Here is an 18,181-nt window from a genome sequence, read left to right on the forward strand (position 1 = left end):
GCTTTTAAGAGTTTGTAATCACATTTCCACACATTTTGCACCTGCAACACAACATAGTAAGACATGATGAATCTTTTGATACCAAATAACTGTAATGTGAATTTTGTTGCAAGCCAACCTTTAAGTAGAAATCAATTTTACCATATAAATGCATCTTATTAATCATGCATATATTAATCTGTTCCAAGCCGCTACAAAACATGGAAATAACATTTGTATAAATACTAAATAATACATGCAATGGTTAAAACCTGTAACAAATACATGTAGAATTATGTATAGAAATAGAATACTTACTAGAAAAAGTATACATTGAAAAACAGAAATAACAAATAAAAACAATGAACGGTTTATTTGTGTACCTTTGGCATTGGCCGTTTAGTCGAGGCTAAAATAAGACGGTGGAAAATTGGATGATGGCGGTCAGAAGACGGGGTGTTGTATTGTCGTTTTGGTATTGTTTTGCTCAAAATACATGTTTTTAAAAATACAAGTAAAAAGATTTATTCACATCAACATGAATTAAAAAACTCATAACCAAAACTTCTATCACCACAAACAAAAGTTGTCCTACTCCGTATGCGATACATGATAACTCCAAATTACACAACAAATGAAAACTAAAGTTTTGTTTATTGACTTTTGCTAGCAAAAAACACTAGATGGAACACATTCTACATTATACCCTCAGAAAGCAACCGGGCCAAGTAATGAAACTAACCAACGGGCCCAAGTACAAAAGGCCTTTCGTATCTAGCAAAATTTCTACAAAAAGACGTTTTGTAATATGAAAATTTCGTATGCAGTCTTTCATAGTAGAGGTTCCATTGCATTTGCATTGAATAACTTCACTTCATATATAACTAACAAACCTTTTTAGGACGGAACCACCGAACAGAGAGCCGAGTATTGTCATGCATGAGCCAATAACTCCTGAACATAATGCAACTTTCCCTTCTGGAATGTCATTGTCCAATAAAAACATCGGCACCATGTGTATACTTCCATTCTCTCCTATCAAGCAATAACAAAGCACCATAATTAAGGGTATCATACTAATTGAAAAGCCGCTGAATTTACAAGTAGTTGATGCTAACCATAGATATATAAAGGTTTATATATCTATGAAGCTAACTAAAGGAGATGTACAGTTACAGTAGATACCCCAAGGTATCTACTGTAACTAATGCACAGGTAAGTGTGCTACAAGTAGTGTTAGTTAGTTAGTGTGGCGGAGGGTGCAGTTGTAGACAAGTTGGCCGAGCAATCCGGCATCCATTTACAGTTCCTATATAAGACCTTCGATAATTCATTTTAAGTAATTTTCAATATAAAATATTGAAGTCTTTTAATATATAGCAGTATATATATAGCAGGAAGAATCTGGTCAAGAATTCAACATACTCTTGTAATAAATACAACTAAAATATGGAATTACCTACATGGACTATATTAGACAAGTAAAACCAACCATTATACAGTCATACCACGACATACCAACTCAATACATACTGACATTGAGCTCATATCTCAACTTGTGTCTCAAGGCATTACTTACTACATACAATAACTGAATACAAATTAATCCGTTACCACACTATGAAAGTAACCACATAAAACAGGCTATTACGGTGGAAAATGTGTTTTTAATTGTTGTACTTCAGTACTTGGGCTAACAAAGTAGCAAATATCTACTTAGTTGTTGAATCTGCAATAAATGTAACATTGCTATGTACACATCCGTGAGTTATTACCTTCGAGACAAACATAGTGGCTAATGGCAGTCTGAGAGAGACTTGGCAGCAATTCATTCGTTACACTAAACTTTTGTGACGCTACGTAACAGAAACTTTGAATTTAACTTATTAAACACATTTTCAATCTTAGTTTCAATCTTAGTTTTAATCTTAATCTCTAAGTTTTAATCTTTTACTAAACTTATTTAAGTTGTCATTGTAATTTTTATTATCTGTTTCCGATTTGGCTCTTTTGCCTTGAGTTCACTATAACCTTTAGCCAACCCTTTAAAAACTTGTTTGAGGAGGAAGACTAAACGGTGCTGATCTCAAAAGCTACGGGTAGCTACGGGTAGCTAAGGTATCTCACGGACTTGGCCATATAGTGGCCATCGATAACCGACTCGTATGCTCGTATCTCAAAGATTACCCAAATCTCAAAATGCTGCTCATATTGTGGGGCACTCGTATGTCGAGGTATGACTGTATATGTTATTATTTGGGTACACTTCTGTTATAAAAGGCATTTATCCTATCGATAAATCTAATTATCCACAGTATGTATCAAAGAGCCTCAGGTGCTGTGACAGACACTGACTGACAGTCTAACACGTTCAAGGCAGTGAGTTCATATCCTGTATGGTGCAATGCTTTTTCTCAACATTCATCCGAGGCTTCGAACAAGCATATGAACTTGATAATAAGATAGTATGACAACTATAATAAGAGCACAGTGCTTATTATAGTAAATATTCTCATGTGAATTCCGCTCACATGTAAAACAGTTTGAATACACGAAACAGAATTTGGAATGAAATAACTTGGAGTATAGAGCTTCACTTCATGAGTTGGAAAAAAATGTGTCAAGGTAACATGTTCAAAGTTTACTGAAATTAGTAGTATAAGGTTTGATGGAAAGGTACCAGTGCTGGACCACAGTCTATGATAGAGCTATTTTTATCGAACACAGCATCTTCTAGATACTGCAGGAGTCTAAGACCACATGGTTCATGACTGAACACAGAACCTGCTTCTTACCGCATTTATAAAATGTGGTATAAATAACCATCCAAATAGTTCCTGGCACTAGAAGAGCTTCTCTGATGGTATGAGAAGGTGGTGAAAGAGTCGTCTTCTCTTTGCTTGAAGTAGATTTATGTGTCCCCAAGCTGAGAGGAATCACAACAAAAAGTGTTGCCATATAGACGACAGCAAGTAGCAGGTATGTAAATCCATGACCAAAACTATGATGGAGCAGCATGTAGAGGGCACCTGCAAGAATTTGTCATACCATTAAAACGTGTAACCTCATAAGACAGACTATGGTACAACACACACAAGGCAGTTGCGAATATTTGTTATAGCTATAAATAAGTAACCAATAATGATGGACTACTGTGCAGGAAATATCTAAGAGCTAAATATTACACAATGGAGTTGTCTACCCCAGTTTTTATTGCAGCAGCAAGCACATGACTATACAATGCCATACTGCCATAGACATCTTCAAATGGCTGTCAAAAAAGACTGTACCAGGCTTAAGATAACAAGACATGAACACTTGTAAAGCTTTCGCCATACACTGTATCTATCAAATATTTTTGCATTATGTCAAAAGCCTGCTCAGTAGTGTTGCGGGACACTTGCCAATGATTGTCACCTATTGTGTGTGCCAAACAACATACAAAGCAACCAATGGCAACTATGCAGCAAATCAATTGTAGCTATTGATGACATTGTCGCTATGGCAGCCTTTCTAGGAAAATATTCTCCGATATTTTGTGGCAACAAGTAGGCCTATGTTAGCTATAACTAAAGTACCCTCTGTAGGCGACTCACAAAATATAACTCAATTTTTTTATATAATTTTATATGTGCTGCTTTGTTAAGGATGAAAAAACAGTCTAGTCTCTTACCAGCTGTAACTCCACCTAGTTTGTAGCCGACCACCTGAGCGACATTGCCCAGTCCAACATCTTCAGAGGAGAGAATTTCTACGGCTAATGCGTCTACAGAGATATCTGAGACAGAGGTGCACACATTTAACAGAAAAAGCATGAAGGCCAGCGTTGAGATGTCGCTGAAAGGTAGAAATGCTGTGAGAAGGCAAACTGTAGCTTGCAGGACCAAGGTACCCATCAGCCATTGCTTTCTGCTACCGTATTTATCAACATATGGTGACCATAGCAACTACAATATAACAATATGGAGTATTCATCAACATATGGTGCCCACAGCAACTACAATATAACAATATGTAGTATTTAGCAACATATGGTGCCCATAGCAACTACAACATAACAATATGGAGTATTTATCAACATATGGTGCCCACAGCAACTACAATATAACAATATGGAGTATTTAGCAACATATGGTGCCCATAGCAACTACAATATAACAATATGGAGTATTTATCAACATATGGTCTCCATAGCAACTACAACATAACAATATGGAGTATTCATCAACATATGGTGCCCACAGCAACTACAATATAACAATATGGAGTATTTAGCAACATATGGTGCCCATAGCAACTACAATATAACAATATGGAGTATTTATCAACATATGGTCTCCATAGCAACTACAACATAACAATATGGAGTATTCATCAACATATGGTGCCCATAGCAACTACAATATAACAATATGGAGTATTTAGCAACATATGGTGCCCATAGCAACTACAATATAACAATATGGAGTATTTATCAACATATGGTCTCCATAGCAACTACAACATAACAATATGGAGTATTCATCAACATATGGTGCCCATAGCAACTACAACATAACAATATGGAGTATTTATCAACATATGGTGACCATAGCAACTACAATATAACAATATGGAGTATTTATGGCCATGAGAAATGGTTGTTATATCTTATTGAAGATGAACTTCGTAAAAATTTTAGTAGATTTGATCCGAAAGTATCGGTATTTTTCTATCATTTGCAATTGTTTTTGATGTTTGAGGGGATCCGACTGCCAGGATGTTTCACGATTAAAATCGACTAAACTTGACCGTTGTTAAAGTGCCCGGAAGAAAAATCCATACAAAATGATGTCACTAGTTAGTAGTTGCCCACTTTTAATCACTCTTTGCAGGTGCCATGTCTGACCAGAGTTATATTGTTCCCTGTTCCTAATGCATCAATCATTTGTCAATCACAGCTGTGTTATTGATAGCTGCTCTATGATTTGATGAGCTTATCGGTTGACCGCTGCACGATGCAATTTCAAAGCCAGTCATCCATGGCTTAGCTATTGTTGAAGTCCTATAGAGCAGAGATGATCAAATAAGATTGCTGGTGATCAACAGTAAAAAACGTAATAAATTATTTTTTTTTACTTTAATATCTTGCCATTGTCAGTGTATTTCCATAACAAAGTGTAAAATTGTAATCACTAAGAGCTATTAATAACATGCTTGCTCAACAATAAGTAAAAAATGCACAAAGTGATATTTTAGGAGCGGTAATAAAACTAATGTCATAAAGTGAGACAATAGTGGTGACAAGGATGAGTATTATAGATGACAAATAAGTGAACAGATGTACACATTGATGCACTATCATGAAAAGAGCCAATAATTAATAGTCACTCTATCGCGCAGCCAGATGCAGCGATGAGAGGAAGGACAAGCTGGTTTCATAAATACTGCCATCTTTACAAAGTTAGAAAAAACAGTCATCTGCAATCTATATCTGGTGAGCCTATAAAATTATGAGGCCAAATTAAATATTCACATAACCAGGTACTATTCTGCCTATTCTAGTAATGTTTGCCTACCTTTCCATAGTTGATGATGGCATTCAAAGAACAACAAATAAGCGCAACCAGAAATGTAAATTTGAGCTGAGAATGAACGGTAACAGTAATAACCAGTTGATGTGAGGTAAGTGGAAATGATTGCATACAATTCTTTGAACCAGCTTAAAATTCACAATGAAGTCCTCGCCAGAGGACCATGAATGCTTTAAGATGTCATCACATCCAGGTGTTTGGAAAGACATGGAAGGGAAATACTATCCAATCTCGACTTCTGTTTAAGTTCATGTAATGGCAAATGTAAAGCGCGAAACAACTTAAAGTGGAGTGGTTGGCGACTGTACTTCAGGTAAAAAAAACTAGCTCAGCACCTGTATCACCATCTTTACAGATGCACTACTCATGTCATGTAACACGAGAGCTACAGCCCTACTCACTTGTTTTTAATGTAAAAGCAAGATGACAGCAAAAACCTCTTTTTATTAATGATGATTTATTTTATTCAATTTTTTATATTTCATTCGAGTTATTCGTTTTTTATAGTTTAATCTTTAATATAATAGCGTTATGTAAAAAGCCTATAGAAAGCTTTATAGTATAATATTAATAATATATAATTACCTGAAGTATTTATAGTCAAGTTTAGTGCTAGAAAAGGAATTAAATAAAATACGAAGTATTCTTACAAAAACATGTGCTCCAACATATCATGGTTACCATAGCTGAGTATTTTTGGTGACATCTAAACAGATAAGCAGATTGCTGATAGGAAGATGACTGGAAAACTTTAAAATAACCTTGTCTAGGTTTAAAAAGCGCAGTAGGAAAAACTAAATTATAACTAAAACTAAGAAATTTGACGTGAAGATTGCAGCAAAACTTTCCTATAAAAATTCCCATTGAATTTCCAAGATTTCACACTCGAGTGCATCTTCCACCTCATATTATTATCTGCATATGCTTAATTGGTGGCGTATTACAGGTTTTTCTTGCACAGATTTCACACGAAACTGTTGCACTATTACTAAAGTGATTATGTTTCACTGAAGAATGTATTGTGCTTGCATCACACCCATGTGGCGAGAAACTATGCTGTAATTACCAACATCCGTTCACTAAATATTATTTATGGAAAGACGAAATCTTTTCATAAATAATTTACTATACAACAAACTAACTTTAAAATGTAATCTATAAAAAGATCAAAAAACAGTAAAATCCAGCAAATACAGTCAAGATTTAACATGGTAGCTAAAGAGAATATGACAAGGAGTTTTCATCTCATGACTGCATCAGATATACTCGGAGACGCATCATTTCAAACAATCGTTTCTTTAAAACCCTATAAATCATTTCTTAACAATGGATATGCTTGAGTGACATTTATTTTGTATTGTCTGGCACTGCCACAAGACTATCGTATGCGTGATTCCTCTATTATCTGAAGTCATAAAAAAGGCTAACATTAGGCAAGCATTATGGTACAGAAAACAAGTCTTATTTCTGTAGATCTCTACCCACTTCCTCCGTAGATTATAGCAGTAGACAATACAATTGAACCCAATATAACTGGTAAAACAGGCGACTATGAATAATTTAGGAGAGTTTCTAGTCAAACATGCTGATGTGTAATTGCTTGGTAAGATAAGATATTCACAGGAAATTAAAATTTTTCATTTTTATTTTTGAAAAGTGAATTAATAAAAGTAGAAAAACCAATTAGGGTTTGCCAATCTTTGCTGAACAAACACAATTTGTTTATAGCTAAAGACCGCTATAAGCGTGTAAATTGTAAACCGAAATTAGAATGTCTTTGAATAACACGAAACAAAATTACAATAAAAATGCCGTAGACTGAGAATTACAATTTGCCTGATCTTAATCTAATATGTTAAGAGTTATAGGGTTTTCTCATGAGTAATTTTATTAAAAGAATCTTTTTATTATTAGACAAAATTTTTATAGGTTGTAAGAAGCTGGGATTGAGGTGAGAAGAGCATATGGAACATGGTGGTAAACTAACTTTAAAGAAATATCTGTATATTTCTTTTTTAAGTTAGTTGCAGTTTCTTGCAGTGAATGATATTACCGATATCATTAACTGCAAGTACCATAATATACCACCATATTGTTTTTTACGCATTACAGTCAGCTGTTTGTTTTTCTTATGTTTTAATATAATTCTTGCTCTTTTTGCGGTATGAATTACCTGTAAAGAGTCGGAATTCTAAGTGATGACTGATTAGCTTTTGAATCTTTCTTTCCATAGGTAAGCCTCTGTAACCAAATACAGCGTACAGATAAGCTTCATGTACCAAAACACACTGTATTCAGCCAAGGCATAGCCTAAATACGCGTTTACTGTTTAGTGAATGATTCAAACATGTTTTTCGTAAAAAAATCAACTTTTAAAAACCTTGTAAAGATTGCCCTGTAACTGTTAAAACAACACAAACCATAAACATCCTAAAATATACCACTGTATAGTTAGAGCAATAAAATCACTCAAGAGAGCCAATCACTGTGCAGTTCCAATAGCAGTAAATCCATTTTTTTTCATTTATTACAACAATAAAAATCTTTCCCATTTACTATATGCATTAGTTTGCTGAAAAGGTTCATCTGCGAACTCAATATTTGTGAGAGATCATGTTCGATCTCTCAACTGTAAAAATATTATTGATTTCTCTAACTGCCAAACTAGGTGGCTCAAAACAAAAAGTTTGGTTGGCAGAATATCAACCCACTATATACAGTGAAACATGGATAACTCGTCCACTAAATACAGTCAAACATGGATAACTCGTCTACTAAATACAGTCAAACATGGATAACTCGTCCACTAAATACAGTCAAACATGGATAACTCGTCCACTAAATACAGTCAAACATGGATAACTCGTCCACTATATACAGTGAAACGTGGATAACTCGTTCACTAAATACAGTCAAACATGGATAACTCGTCCACTAAATACAGTGAAACATGGATAACTCGTCCACTATACACAGTGAAACATGGATAACTCGTCCACTAAATACAGTGAAACATGGATAACTCGTCCACTAAATACAGTGAAACATGGATAACTCGTCCACTAAATACAGTGAAACATGGATAACTCGTCCACTAAATACAGTGAAGCATGGATAACTCGCTCACTAAATGCATTGAAACATGGATAACTCGTCCACTAAATACAGTCAAACATGGATAACTCGTCCGCTAAATACAGTCAAACATGGATAACTCGTCCACTAAATACAGTCAAACATGGATAACTCGTCCACTAAATACAGTGAAACATGGATAACTCGTCCACTAAATACAGTGAAACATGGATAACTCGTCCACTAAATACAGTGAAACATGGATAACTCGTCCACTAAATACAGTGAAACATGGATAACTCGTCCACTAAATACAGTGAAACATGGATAACTCGTCCACTAAATACAGTCAAGCATGGATAACTCGCCCGCTAAATACAGTGAAACATGGATAACTCGCCCGCTAAATACAGTCAAGCATGGATAACTCGCCCACTAAATACAGTCAAGCATGGATAACTCGCCCACTAAATACAGTGAAACATGGATAACTCGTCCACGGATAGCTCGAACACATGGTTAATTCGAACGGTTTCTTTGGTTCGTTCCCACATAATGATAAATTGCTACAGATAACTCGAACTCAACACTGTTAACTCGAACTGTTTTTTGCCCAACGGCTACCGAAACGGTTGTTATCGCTTTAGAAAATCACTTTATTCCAAGGCATAGAGGTAAACCTCAACTTTTCATGGATTATCCAGCGAGTTTATCCAGCGAGATTATCCATGCTTGACTGTATTTAGTGAGCGAGTTATCCATGTTTCAACCTGAAACATGGATAACTCGCTCACTAAATACAGTCAAGCATGGATAACTCGCCCGCTAAATACAGTCAAGCATGGATAACTCGCCCACTAAATACAGTCAAGCATGGATAACTCGCCCACTAAATACAGTGAAACATGGATAACTCGTCCACGGATAGCTCGAACACATGGTTAATTCGAACGGTTTCTTTGGTTCGTTCCCACGTAATGATAAATTGCTACAGATAACTCGAACTCAACACTGTTAACTCGAACTGTTTTTTGCCCAACGGCTACCGAAACGGTTGTTATCGCTTTAGAAAATCACTTTATTCCAAGGCATAGAGGTAAACCTCAACTTTTCGTAATTCATAAGCGTAGTTATTACCACCATCAGCAAAATATTTTTGTCAACGACTTTTCTAAAGGTTTGGTGAAATTTGATTTATACCAAACATCCGCTTATATTAGCGATATTATATTAGCGATCGTCCTTCGGAAGCAAGGTAAAGTGAGGTAATCTTTGCGTAAACTTTAAAAAAAATCGGCAAAATTGATCGTGGGTAAAACGCTCAAAAGAAAAAGATGTCTTTTCTTTTGAGCATTTCAACAACGATCAAGTTTTGCCAATGTCAATCTAAAAAAACGTCCTGGCAATAACATCACCTCAAACAACAAACCCATCTCAAGTGATAAAAAAATCTATACTTTTTGATAAAAACGTTTTAAACTTTACATTAGAAGCATTTCATTTGAAACAAGCCATTTGTGCTTTTGATTTATATTATAGTTTGTATATGTACTGATGTCTTTTCTTTTGAGCATTTCAACAACGATCAAGTTTTGCCAATGTCAATCTAAAAAGCGTCCTGGCAATAACATCACCTCAAACAACAAACCAATCTCAAGTGATAGAAAAATCTCTATACTTTTTGATAAAAACGTTTTAAACTTTACATTAGAAGTAGTTAATTTGAAACAAGCCATTTGTGCTTTTGATTTATATTATAGTTTGTATATGTACATGTATCTACTAATAAATAAGTAAATACATGGACTTGTGACAATGCTCTGATAACTTGAACGCTCTGATAATTCGAGCACTTTCACTCGGTCCCGTGAAGTTTGAGTTATCCATGTTTGACTGTATTTATCATTTCAGAAAGTTGCTGATATATGGCCTTTATTCTAAACACAGATTAGACTTGATATACATTTGCTAAAAATACTTCCAAGCTGTGCAAAGCGAGATAATAACTCCAAATAAGGAAGTTAAGAAGGCATAAGATCTGAGAAGTTTATCTGTGAACTGGATTCAAACTTTGGGACAACTGCAGTAATAAAATAAATACTTTCGTGGTTTTTACTGGTAGAAAACAATTTTGAGTGTTGCATTTCTTATGATAAATGTTAAATGGTTTTTAATTATAAATTGTCTTTAATAGTAGTAAATAAGATACATTCAAACTGTATAAATATTAATATGCTACAAATACGATGTAAGAATCTCAGACGTAGCAACTTATCTGTTATCCAGTTAAGCAAGGAGCGACTTCCTGTAATCTATAAGCAGCGAAACATAGAATAGCATTCTTGACCCCAGCCCTAGATAAACAATACAATTAGCATAAGAGAAACCCTCACTAGTGCTGTCTTAGTCAGAGATACTCTCATCAAAACTTCTCTTCGTAACTAAACTGACCTTCAAGAGAAATCTCAGATATATCGTTTGCTATTATTTATTTGTAGAACACGATGCATCCATTAGCTGTTCATTCAGCGTCATTGATAACATGCTGGCTGGCACAGATCAAATACTCACTATGTTAATGTGATATCACTTGGCTGAAATATTTCAATATTACTGACTTCATTCTCTTGATATTTACAATTTTATAAAATAAGCATAATTAAAAAGCTTTTTTCGACAAATAAAATCTTCAAGTATTACCAAGCAATTTGTGAAGGATGATAACAGAATGTGCGCCCATCGCTTAAAATATGGCCGACTTGTATTTGTCCCGAACTTATATGCAGTTCAAGATAAACTTACACAGAATTTTAGTTGATTCTAACAGAAAGTATTAGTATTTTTTATCATTTGTGACTGTTTCTGATGTTAGAGGTGATCTGGAGGAACAAATTGACTACCATGAATGACAAAACTGTTCAAGCAAAAGAATGAGTAAGAATGCTAGTCAATTCACACGTTGTGTATTTAATAAAATCTCTATTTTAGCTAATAGGCCTTTCAGAAGCACTGAGCTGATTCATAGTCATGTTAACATGCAGTTCAATTTTTATCAATAGCTATGTCAACATTCGTGTTTGCTCAGTCAAAGGGTTCTTCTGGAGGCCCTACTTCCGTCTTCGTGAAGTGCAACACGCTGTTTGACCGGGGAAAACATGATAATTTGAGAGAATAGCCTTAGTTTCATGCTCATGCACTAAGGAGGATTAAAATAGCCTTAGTTTCATGCTCATGCACTAAGGAGGATTAAAATCGATGAAACTTGATTGCAGTTAAAATGTTCAGATCAGGTGAAAGTGTGATTATGAAGTCTATAGTTGCAAAAAGATGACAGAATAGCGACGCGTAACGTAGTTATGTGAACGCAATTGCTGATATCAACTATAAAAACAACAGCAATTATTTCGTATGTATTTTTTTCTGAGCTTTTTGTCAATTTTAATCTTGAAACATTCTGGCAATCAGGTCACCTGAAACATTAAAAAAAACAACCGCAAATGATAGAAAATTATCAATACATTCTGATATTTTGTGTAAGACCATCTTTAATGGTTCATATTCGAGCTCATCAGCCTGAGCCAGAGAGCAACATTAGCTGGATAAACAGCTTGTTTTCTCCAGCATTGATTGAAATGAATATCGATCTATGCCTGTGAATCAAGATGAGCAACTGCATGCAAATTTGTTGCATTCCATTTCATCATCTGCTGTGCAACATTACATTGGTTCCGCTCATCTTGTTTACTCCAATGCCGTGCCGAAAATTGACACTTGGAATTTTATTTTCAACTAACTGAATGCCCGGTGTTATCTAGGTAATAGAATACTTACCTAATAAATTTGAGTAAGTTACTTGGAAAGCTAGATTTTTACTAAAACAATACCCTCGTTTTAGGCCAGCTTAACAATCGTTATATGTAACGTCAACAGTGCCAGTTATTACCCCCAAGCAAGCACTTTAAACATGAGTTTCTTAACCAATATAATGACTATTTGCCCATCCAATCCATTGTATTCCGTGTAGCCTAATGGTTAAGTTTGCCACGACTAGATCTGGTGGTTCTGAGATCAAATCCAGTGCCGTGTGTATTTTTCACCGCTAGATTTTAGTTGCTATAACTGGACACAGGGTTTAACAAAAAGACAAACATTGAGATATGTTTATATACAATTTATAGATAATGTTGCCATTGAGTAGTTTCGAGCTACTATATGTGATATTGTGATTTGTTCGTCGAAGGTTTCCAAACAATCAAAAATGTAAGTGAAAGTTAACCAGTGGCCTATAGAACCTCTGACATGCGAACATGAGATTTGGGTCACTCCCAGAAAAGGCTGCCAGTGGTGACAGGAAAGACTTTTGACTTGAAAATTGTCTTCTCCATCAAACCGACTGTGCGGAATGTATTCTGACTGGCGTTTAGTGAGAAATTCATTTTTATATTATTTTAAGGTTCAAAAGTCACCAGGGCAGACCAGGCAGATACGACTGTTACAATGTACATGGAGTACTAGGAGACAATCAATAAGAGTGACATCAGAGAGAAACACCTTTTTAGACTCAGCCTCTGGCCTGCTTTTCAAGGCTGGTTCACATATCGCCGTATGTCACCATTAATCCCACAATACAACTCTGATCATTTGTGATAACAACTTTCACACAATCACAAATTTGTACGCGTTTACATGAGCGAATAGTCCGAGGTATACCTCTTTCATCATACAATGCGATCGCTGAGACGATGAAATTATAATCCTGCGGCAACAATCATGATGTAAAACATAGATTGGGCAATCCAGGACGGCCAATTACCATAGTGAAGGTGATACACATTGCATACACTGTCATGGATGCACGGCGAAATATCGGGAAGGTTTGACAATTGCAATGCTTCCTAACATACATTATTTGCATTGCCTCAGTGATGTCATCGGTTTTCAGCGCACTGAGGCGACAAATAACTGCGGAGAGGACGACTCTGACAGACTGCAAGCGAGTGTAAACCAGCCTTAACTGTACGCAATACTGTTGGGTCACTCCATGTGAGAGAAAAAATAGCGAGCGCTGGTGCTCTTTAGTTTAGAAGGCAGTGTTATTGGTGACCCAGTGCCATTATCATTCATAACCAGGACGAAACGAACAAAGTTTCAGCAGCCAAAAGAAAAGACAAGAACCATAAACAGACAACTCCTAATATCTATAATCATAGTAGCTCTATGTCTTTCACATGAGTGGCTAGAAATAAATTGGTCGCTTTTTCCTAACTTTCCCAATTAGTACCCTAGCAATCCAGTGTGCAGTGAGAGATTGTCAGGTGAGAGATTGTCAGGTGAGAGATTGTCAGGTGAGAGATTGTCAGGTGTGCCGATAAAGCGCAGAGAATTAGTACGGGCACAGCTATTCTGATGTGCTGGAAGGTGGATGATTAGAAGGCCAATTGCAAGGGTGTCAGATTAGAAAGCCAAATGTCACAGGTTCGAATCCAGTATGATGCATTTTTTTTCCTAATCTCTAGCTATAGCTTAGGACAGACAGACAAACTTAGGTTGCACTGGCACTTGTTATAGCAAAGATTAGTGAATAGATGGCACAGACTTGCCCTGGTGAACTGTGTTCGTATGAATTGTATGGTTAGGCAAGATTTGAGTACAGATTGCATTACTGTACTAATTCCTTTGATAGGAAACAGGAAAGAAATGTTTCAGGATGCAAATGTGAACCTAAACTGCTGTAACATACAGGGTCAACTGATACATACGGACAGGCTTAACATATATATAAGCTGCTAGGGCATCTATTTCCTTAAAGATTTCAAACCGGAGCGCTTTATGAAAGCAACTTCTTGCAGGCACAAAGGTGTACGGACATGATAATCCCCATCAACAAGGCATCAATATCAATAACTGCCAGAAACACACTATCGAAACATTAAAAAAAATTGTCACCGGCACACGACTCCGGCACCGATAACAATACAGTGACAGATGGGTAGGAATGATTATAGGCCAACATCCACGCCGAGGTGGCACCATGCGTCACTGCCATCAGCCATGCACACCTACTGAGTCTTTCGGAAGTGATCATCACCGAAATGATGATTAATTTATCACTTGTAACATTTCATGATATGCGCCTCTTTCTGATTGGACGTATTACGCCAGCCAATGCCACACTTATCCGTAGTCATTTAGACTGCTTGGAAGGGTGAGTGGGAGAGCAAGCCGGGTGTACACAACAATATTAGCACTTTTCCTACTGAACAAACTAAGAAAGCATTTTTAAAGGTTTCTGGTGTTCTATATACCTGTATATCTCTCTCTTGAAGTCGGTCGGGGTGACTAAGACTGTCTATCGTTGTATTCCATAGAGCTGCATTTAGGTGATTTCTGGCTTTCGCTAGACAAGAGAATCTCTCGACAGGAAGGAAAGGGTATTCATCAGCCAACAACAGGTTTAAACACGCTAGCATTTCGATCTTGTCGCTGCGGATGCCCAATAGATAGGTTTGTATTGGGCATCCTCACCATCTCGATTCTGCCATGGCGCATCACTCATATAGTGCAGGGCTTTCACAGATTATGCTTTCGGTTTTGCAAGGTGTCCAGTTCACCGTATGTCCAGTTCCAGTATGTACAGTGGTAGACGAGTTGGTCGCGGTCGACTCAACCCATGTACATGTATTACCTTGTAATAGCTTGGCCTGACCATGAGTAGGCTAAATATCATCTAATACATTACTGACAAATGTGGTCTGGGCTCTTTATAAATAATTAATACAAAGTGGACACTTTTATCACATTAAATGCATTTAATATGTTTAACAGCAAATATAACATGTGTAGATTATATGAAAAATAAATTATTTGCACGAAACATGTAACTTTACCAGCAGTTAGTAAAAACTTGCCAATTTTAGTATTTAGAGTGTCTGTACGCACTCTTCGTACGTTTTCAACATATTAATAAACATGGAGTTATGCTCTACTCGCCAATTTCAATAAAGTATGATGGTGAACACAGTAATAACTCTATTGATTGGAAGATGACCAGCAAACGGATGCAATAAAAATAAAAACCTTTCATAGCATGAGGACATTAACTATTTATAAAGATCTCAGGCTAGAGTTATCAATAATGTATCAAGAGACATACATATACTTAGGGAGACTGTGAAGACCTCTGTAACAGGGCCAAATCCAATAAGATAAAACATGGTGCATCGTAAACAACCAACTTGGGAGAAATGTCAGTGTTCTTTTATTCAACAATTTTATGTCGATGTTGACGGATGATATTGTAGCCAGCACAGCAGAATGTTATATTCAACTAATAGTCATGATATGGTTGATGCATAGCTTAGGCAAGCAATTGGGTGCTGAAAAATCAGCTCAATTCATGAACCCAAAAATCACATATTGATTACAGTCAAACCTCCCATCATGTGCCATTCATGTACGCCACAAACTGCAAAGAATACTTGCCTGTCACCTACCATCACATACCATCACCCAACCTACTGTAATTCTTCTACAATTGCTAGGGGATATGAAATCAGGAAATGCTAATTTTCATGCTTGACATGACAAGCTTAAGGCTCAGAGATTCCACACCAATCAGAAGCTAACGTTTATAGACAAGCACAGCATTAGGCGTGATCGATTTGACCTTGACCATTAGTCTATAGTAGAAGTTGAACTATAGAATGGAGTTTGAAATATTTTAAAACTATTATTGGGTATAGCTATGTAAATCAAAGGGATTTGTCGTTAGTAGTGTTTCAAGGGTCCGATTAATCCAAGATTTCAACCACAACAATACTAGTACAATTATCATAAAATATATCTCCATCTAATCGTAGATTTTTCAATCTTGTTTTTGGGTCTTTTAAGTCTAATTTTTATACTTGATTATATTGAATTTTTAGCAATCACTTTTTCCCTTTCACATTTACGCACTTTTTTCTTACACTTCTACAACTTCCAAATCCCTCACACGCTTATGTTTTTTTATTCAAAACTAAGTTATTTTGGTTGAAGTGTCACATTTTTATTATAAAAATATAAACACCGTGCCAAGATATCAGAGTAAAAAGTTGGAAATTTGACTCATTGTACATCTTAAAATCTTCATACAAGTTTGAATGGATCATCACCAATGTTATTTGAAAGCCCTGTTCTACTAAAGGATAAAGCTTCCATATGAATGAGACAGACAGCTAGGAATTGTACATAGATATATGCAGTAAACTGCAAGCACACATTTGTATGCCTTGCAAATTAATCACATCACTCACATTATGTAAAAAAGTACAGTCAATGTACAGTCAAAGTACAGTCGACATACGGTCAATGTACAGTCGAAGTATATTTGATGTACAATCGCTGTACAGTCGAAGTATATTTGATGTAAAATCGATGTACAGTCGACATACGGTCAATGTACAGTCAATGTACAGTCAAAGTACAGTCAATGTACAGTCAATGCACAATTGACATACAATCAACGTACGGTTGATGTAAGGTCAATGTACAGTCGAAGTATATTTGATGTACAATCGCTGTACAGTCGAAGTATATTTGATGTAAAATCGATGTACAGTCGACATACGGTCCATGTATGGTCAATGTACAGTCAATGTACACTCAAATTCTCCAACACTTTACACTCAAAGAAATTCCAACATACAATTTCGACCTTTTTAACATACGGAGCAGATCTGGGACCAAAGAATATGCGTGTAGAGCTTTGACTATACATAAATTCAACACAGGGCATGCGTTATTGTAACGAAGAAGCCTTAGTCCTTTACATGTACAAGTCTATGAAAATGAACTGAATGGCAATTAGATGAGTTTCTCCAACTGTGTGTAACTTCTGGACATTTTAAGGTTTTTGTGTGCTTCAGTAATTACCACATAGTTTATTTTTACATTTTCTGGCTAAAAAAAACAACTTGTTCACCTTAAACATTTCATTCTATAGGGATTATGGATTAGCAAGGATTATCCATGGGTAGTACAACATGGATTATTCATGGGTAGTACCGCATGGAATGTATATGTGTAATACAGCATGGATTATCTTTAGGCCGTACCGATCGGATAATCTAGGTGTAATACAGCATGGATTATTTTTCTGCAGGCAGCAAGGCATGGATTATTTTTCTGCCGGCAGCACAGCATGGATTATGTATGGGTAATACAGCATGGATTATCTATCTGTAGTACAGTATGGATTATCTATGGGTAGTATAGCGTAGATTATCCATAGGTAGTACATCATGGATTATCTTTAGGTAGTACAGAATGGATTATCTATGGGTAATACAGCATGGCTTATCTTTCTGTAGTACAGCATGGATTATGTATGGGTAATACAGCATGAATTATCCCAGCTAACTAATAATTTTTCGTATACTCACAGAACTGGATTTGTAACATCCAGCTCCGAGTCATACCTGCTCCAACTTACACAAACCAAACTGAAAACTCTGGCATGTTGACCTTTGACCTCTCTTGCCCACCAACTGATTGCGTATGAGTCTCTTGCCTCA

At 36.0% G+C, this 18,181-nt stretch overlaps 1 protein-coding gene across 2 annotated transcripts in view; it reads right to left on the bottom strand.

The window, feature by feature from the left end:
* The window catches only part of LOC137387322 (major facilitator superfamily domain-containing protein 3-like), a 113,206-nt gene that overhangs the window by 3,301 nt on the left and 91,724 nt on the right, over positions 1 to 18,181 (bottom strand). For both annotated transcript variants that reach the window (XM_068073701.1, XM_068073700.1), the window contains 3 exons: positions 3,653 to 3,926; positions 2,775 to 3,008; positions 873 to 1,014 (listed from right to left, as the gene is read on the bottom strand). In XM_068073701.1, coding sequence (XP_067929802.1) covers positions 873 to 1,014; positions 2,775 to 3,008; positions 3,653 to 3,926 — 650 coding nt within the window. The remainder of the gene's footprint in view (positions 1 to 872; positions 1,015 to 2,774; positions 3,009 to 3,652; positions 3,927 to 18,181) is intronic.

This window comes from Watersipora subatra, chromosome 2, assembly GCF_963576615.1.
Source record: "Watersipora subatra chromosome 2, tzWatSuba1.1, whole genome shotgun sequence".
In the NCBI taxonomy this organism is placed as follows: Eukaryota; Metazoa; Bryozoa; class Gymnolaemata; order Cheilostomatida; family Watersiporidae; genus Watersipora; species Watersipora subatra.